Source organism: Echinops telfairi, unplaced genomic scaffold (genome assembly GCF_000313985.2).
Source record: "Echinops telfairi isolate 266 unplaced genomic scaffold, ASM31398v2 ScPeMD7_2573;HRSCAF=3158, whole genome shotgun sequence".
NCBI classification, from domain to species: domain Eukaryota; kingdom Metazoa; phylum Chordata; class Mammalia; order Afrosoricida; family Tenrecidae; genus Echinops; species Echinops telfairi.
In genome coordinates this window covers 2,823,093-2,829,470 of record NW_022106471.1, presented here as the reverse complement: position 1 = coordinate 2,829,470, position 6,378 = coordinate 2,823,093, and the positions used below count along the sequence as shown (strand labels likewise).

At 48.2% G+C, this 6,378-nt stretch overlaps 1 protein-coding gene across 2 annotated transcripts in view; it reads left to right on the top strand.

Annotated features, from left to right (window-relative positions):
- Positions 1-6,378, top strand: part of ARHGAP25 (Rho GTPase activating protein 25) — a 109,409-nt gene that overhangs the window by 96,641 nt on the left and 6,390 nt on the right. For both annotated transcript variants that reach the window (XM_045294155.1, XM_045294156.1), the window contains exons 7-9: positions 72-145; positions 2,566-2,687; positions 3,497-3,693. In XM_045294155.1, coding sequence (XP_045150090.1) covers positions 72-145; positions 2,566-2,687; positions 3,497-3,693 — 393 coding nt within the window. The remainder of the gene's footprint in view (positions 1-71; positions 146-2,565; positions 2,688-3,496; positions 3,694-6,378) is intronic.

The following is a 6,378-nucleotide window of genomic DNA, read 5'->3' as shown; positions in this document are numbered from 1 at the left end:
TTCTGTGCAGACATGCTCATGCCGCAGGGTCTCTGCTGGCTCCTTTCATGCGCTCACGCATCTCTCCCCAGGCTCAGCAGGAGTTGGCGAAACAGCTCTCCATCCTGCCCCGAGACAACTACAGCCTCCTCAGCTACATCTGCAGGTGAGAGTCCCCGGATCCGAGCCATTAGGCCATGAGCCCCTGGTGCCACCATGTCAGCAAGAAGCCTTCCCTAGAAAGGCCGGGCGTTTCTCTGTGAACTCAGAGATGACTACACACACCTTGGGGGGTCGTGTCTAGTCATAGCCCTGACGCAGCTTCCTACGGCCACCCACGAGATACGCTGAAGGACCCCCTGGGAAATCCAGCCGGCACACAATGAGCCTGCTTCCTCCTTCAGGCTCGCCTCAGCACAGCCAGAGTCTTGGGACATATAAGAGAACCTAAGATCCCTTAGTGTTTCTAGAATTCTCTCCCGTCTTCCTGACTCTGAGCCGGAATTCAGTACCTCCACAGCATTCCTTCCAGACCACCCCTTTTTACTTTCCTCAAACTCTTTCTGGGATCCACTCTGTTATCATCTCCATGGAAACATCTAACAGGTAGATTGATAGGCATGTTCCAGAGGCTGGGCCTTTCTTCCTGAAATTTGCTTTTTATTTGTCTGAAGGAATTCGGTGTCATTTCCCGCTTTTAAACATGACCTAGGTGTGACTTGGACATCAGGGCATTGCAGACCTTTTAAAATAAGAAAAGGAAAGTTACCCCCACCCCCCTCATCCAGAACTCATCACTGTCACCATTTGGAGTGTGTCCTTCGGAGGGTTGCTGTCTGTGATACATCTTTAGAGGAGCAGAGAGCCTCGCCTTTCTCCCTGGGAGCGGCTGATGGATTCAAACGGCCGATCTTGCAGTGAGTGAATAGCCCACTCCATATGCAGAGGGCCCGGCACGGGTTCCTCATAGGTACCGTAAACACGTACATACAGGAGGGTACGTACAAGAGTATTCGTACAAATCATCCAGTGCGTTCTAAAACAAAAACCCTGAAGATGTGAAGCTGCTGATTCTTGACATACCGTCTGCCATCAAGGTCTGCCTATTTCTGAAGATCATGTTTCCATCTCTCCAACCCTCCTCTGGAGAAGACTGCGGTCTTTGATTTATGCCTTGTCAAAACAGCGGTTTCTTCTTTCTTTTCTTGTCTTGTATGCTTTCATGAGAAGACATTGATTTTCTCCCAGGTTAGGAAGCTGAAAGTCCAAGTCCAGGACTCCAGCTCTGGGAGAGGACCTGCCCTGTCCACTCAGCGCTAGAGGAGAGCCCTTGCCTCTCAGCTTCTCTTCCTCAGCTCCTTGATGATCACCCTGGGGCACCAAGCTTTTCTCCTTTGGACTCCCTTGATTTTGCCCTTCATCTGTTCCTTTTCTTTGAACTGCGTGCTTGGAAGCATGACACATTGTTTTCTATACTATGGACCCTACTCTCAAGGAGCCCCGATGTTGCAGTGGGTTGCACGTTGGGGTGGTGAACTGCAAGGTCAGCCATTTGATACCACCAGCCGCGTAGAGGGAGAAAGCTGAGGCTCGCTACTCTTATCAAGAGATATAGTCTTAGAAACCCACAGGGGCAGGTCTATCCTAGAGGATCCCTCCCTGAGCCAGCATCCACCCAGAGGCAGTGAGTTAATGCTACTCTTTATTTGGTGAGCTGGGACTCCAGCAGTCTTCTTCTGAGATGTGCTTTGAGCTTGGAGAACACAGAGAAGGCTGGAGGGGCAAGATCAGGGCTGTAGGGTGGTTGGGGTAAGTTTATCCAAAGACATTTTGATAGGACACCCCTGGCTACCCTTGAAGAGTGAGCCAGTGGAATCGTCACAAAGGGGGTTAGAAAACCCCTCAGTGCCTGTTTATCACCGCTGTGGCTTTCAGTTGTCTGGAATTCTTGTTTCTAATCAACTCCCATGACCACGCTGTGTCCTTCCAGAAGATGACTCTTCTGGAAACCAGAGTGAGTCACCAGAGCCTTCTGAGTGGTCCTCTTGGCCTTGAATTTTACTGGCCCAGCAGGTCGCCCCCAGAAACGTTTCAATTGGACCTTTGTTTTTGAAAGGAACCCAATGAGACAAAGACACATGTAGGCCTGAGAGAAGGTGCTTCCTGCGATCCACTGCCCACCGAGACGTGCTGTACCACGTTTTGTTCGGAATACACCTGGGCATGGATGTCCTGGAGCTCTAGAAGCCACACTTGTTTTTAACTCACCCTTGTATTTGTTGACGACAGGCTGCCTGTCAGCCCTCTGTCTATCTGCGGGCATACCCGTACGTGATTTCCCATCTCAGTTCAACTTGAGTGTCTCCTCCCCACCCTGGATGCTTCGTTCGCATCGTTATTGCAGGATCACATCTGTGACTGCCTTTACCTTGGTTGCCTGGAACGCATGAGCAGAGATGGGCTGGTACCAGGCCAGAGACCAGGAGGAAATCCCTGGGACTCAGTCGGGAGGTTTCCTGGGTACCTGGAAGCACTTCCTTCTGCCAATTCCTGTGTTCCACTGTGGGATGTCTTGGCCGCCCCCAGGTTCCTCCATGAAATCCAGCTGAACTGTGCTGTCAACAAGATGAGCGTGGACAACCTGGCCACTGTGATCGGGGTGAATCTCATCAGGTCGAAGGTGGAAGACCCTGCTGTCATCATGCGAGGTAGGGCATTCTGTGGTGAAAGCTCAGCAGGAGGGTGCACTAAGGGATCCCACGCCACCACCCATGTGGGTGCATGACCCCGCAGCTCACCAACCACTTCATCTGATGAGCTCATCCGAATTACACCGTCGACGTTGAGGCAGGCAGGGCGGGAATTACGCCACTTCCCACATCACAGAAGAACAGAGTTAAGATATTTTCCCATTGGTCACACAAGGCAGGACCGCGGCATTCATCGCCTTTTATTACTTTTTAAATACGTCGAGCCAGAGAGAGCACACAGGTTTTATTTGACAGCCTAACGCGCACACACAGGCTGCTTATAAAGCTGTGCTAACAAAGGGTTCAGAGGCCACGTCTTACTCAGCAAGTCAAACTCCTGGCATTAAGGACTGAAGTCTCCTCTTGTTGCACGGAGACAGTATCTCAGGCACGTGACCGCTGCCCTCAAAGCCTAGGCCAATAAGAAAACTGGCTGTCTGGTAGGGAGCACTATAGGAGGGAATGATCTCTTCATTGCCTCTCCTGTTACCCTGCCAATGTTCCTGTTCAGAAGTGGTTTCAGTAGACTGTAGGCTGAAAAGAACCTTCGCAGCTCCTTAATTCTCTTCACTCTTTTACCCTTTATCCCTTGCATAGTTCCAACTCCCATGGCAACAAGGGTATCAAAGTGGCCCATCCTACATATCCTGGGTGTTCGGCTCTTGTACTTTTAGGGTCAGATTTGGAGACGTCACAAGGTGGTGGGTGGGCTGTCTACCTCCTGCTGGGGGCCCAGCACTACTAATAACCATTCTTCTCTCTCCCAGGGACTCCTCAGATCCAAAGGGTGATGACGATGATGATTAGAGACCACGAAGTCCTCTTCCCCAAGTCCAAGGATGCACCCTTGTCTCCTCCTGCCCAGAAAAATGACCCTAAGAAGGCACCCGTGGCCCGGAGCTCTGTGGGGTGGGATGCCACTGAGGACCCCCCAATTTCTCAGACAGACGGCTTCAGTAACATGGTAAGTTACCAGCCTTCTTTCTTCCATCTGTCTCTTCCTATCAAACTCACCGCATGGAGTCTGTCCCACACACAGCAACCCTAGGGGACAGAGAAGAACTGCCCCTGTGGGTTTCGTTTTGTATTTAAATTTAAAAAAAATCATTTTATTGGAGTCTCGTACACTCTTATCACAATCCATACATACATCCATTGAGTCCAGCACATTTGTATATTTGTTGCCCTCATCATTCTCAAAACATTTTCTTTCTACTTGAGCCCTTGGGATCAGCTCCTCATTTTTTCCCCTCCCTCCCCATACCCCTCCCTCATGAACCCTTGACAATTTCTAAATTGTTATTATTTTGTCATGTCTTATACTGTCCGACGTCTCCCTTCATCCACTTTTCTGTTGTCCATCCCCAGGGAGGAGGTTATATATAGATCCTTGCAATCGGTTCCCCCTTTCTACTCCACCTTCCCTCCACCCTCCCGGTATCATCATTCTCATCACTGGTCCTGAGTGGTTCATCTGTCCTGGATTCCCTCTGTTTCCAGTTCCTAGCTGTACCAGTGTACATCCTCTGGTCTAGCCAGATTTGTAAGGTAGAATTGGGATCATGATAGTGGGTGGGGAGGAAGCATTTAGAAGCTAGAAGAAAGGTGTATGTTTCATCACTGCTACACTGCACCCTGACTGGCTCATCTGCTCCCCATGACCCTTCTGTAAGGGGATGTCCAGTTGCCTACAGATGGGTGTTGGGTCCCTACTCCGCCCTCCCCCTCATTCACAATGATGTGATTTTTTTTGGTTCTTTGATGCCTGATCCCTGATTCCTTTGATACCTTGTGATCACATAGGCTAGTGTGCTTCTTCCATGTGGGCTTTGTTGCTTCTGAGCACCAAAGATGGCCACTTGCTTACCTTCAAGCCTTTAAGACCCCAGACACTGTATCTTTTGATAGTTGGACACCATCAGCTTTCTTCACCACATTTGCTTATGCACCCATTTGTCTTCAGCGATCATATCAGGAAGGTGAGCATCATGGAATGCCAGGTTAATAGAATAAAGTGTTCTTGCATTGAGGGAATACTTGAATGGAGGCCCAATGTCCATCTGCTACCTTAATACTCAACCTTTAAATATATGCACATAGATCTATTTCCCCACCATCACATATACATATATTTACATATGTACATGCCTGTATTTAGACCTCTAGAAATGCCCTTTGCCTCCTAGTTCTTTCCTTTCTTTCCTCTTGTCCCACTATCATGCTTAGCCTTCATTTGGGTTTCAAGCCCTACCAGGACTCTTATACCCTTCTCACCACTGATTTTGGATCACTTGTTGTTCTCTTGCCCCTGGGTTTGTTAACACCACTTCCTTTCCCCCCCACATCTTTATAGGAGTCGAGAGCCTCATCTTTCTCCGGAGGAGCATTTGGCAGGCTTGACCCACTGGCCTTGGGATTAGCCTGATGCATAACCCACTCTGCCACCAGGGCTCATCTCTTCCTGGAGGCCATTCTAAGAGCTGGCCTGGAGTGGCAGCTTTAGGTATTTGAGACAATGCTGTGGCAACAGAGCCAACTGATGCAAATCCATTGCAACACAGCTTGAGGACTCATCTCCTTTTGCATAGTTTCTATTGATGCCCAAGGCATCCTGGAGTTGTAGTTAATGACTTTTTGCCAGGCATCCAATACCTGAGCAATGGGGGTCCTCAGGAAAGCCCCCTGTGAGAGAGAAACTCGTTTTAACACAGTTCAGGACATGCAATGGTGAAAAAAAAAAAAAAAAAGGATGTATACTGTATTGTAAGTGTTTTGGTGAGAGCTGTTGAAAATTCTGGCTGTAAGTCCAGAGAGAACTGGTTTCCTGCTAACCCCTGAAACGTGATTTCTTTCTGAGAGATGCGATGAGTTCATGTAATATTTCTCATTCCCTGATAAGCCCTCCCAGCAATGTCAAGCCCCTCGTTTGTAATGAAGTGTTGGGGCTCACGTTCTCAGTGTCTAAAAACTACCCAGACTCTGAGATTTAGATTATTTGAGGGCAATGATTTACAAAGGCCTTTTTTTTTTTTTCTATTTAAGGGGGCTTCAGAAAGTTCCTGGAACATGGAATTCAGAGCTAATGAAGTTTTTCTATGAACTTTTCGAAACCCCTTAGTATTTACAGGGACTCATATTTGTGAAAAGGGCATGTGAACTTTACATAGCAGCTTGATTTCTGGCTGACCAGGTAACTTACGTTAATCTCCAGAATAATTTTTAAAATATTGACACAAAAGGTAGGTAAGTGGCCATGGTTATGATTGTTCTTAGAAGACATTTGTCTGCATATAACACATCTTATTAACACCCTATGCGTCTGAACTTCAGAAAATGGCCATACTTCACCTAGTGAAATCATCCCAGAAGTCCTTAAGAATAGCCATTGTTATGCTCATTTGGCAGATAGCCACTGTTCAGTGGGGTATGCATTGTCCTGGTAGCCACAAAGTCAGCAGTTTGTTCAAACCAGCTGATCCCTGGGGAACAGATAAGGCTCTCTGCTGCTCTGAAGATTTACAGCCTCAGAACCCCATAGAGGCAGTTCTACTCTGTCCTATAGGACTCTGTGAGTCACGAATTGACTGGATGCCAATGCGCGGAATACTGGCTGACCCTATGCCGGCCAATTTAAATAGATCACTTCAGG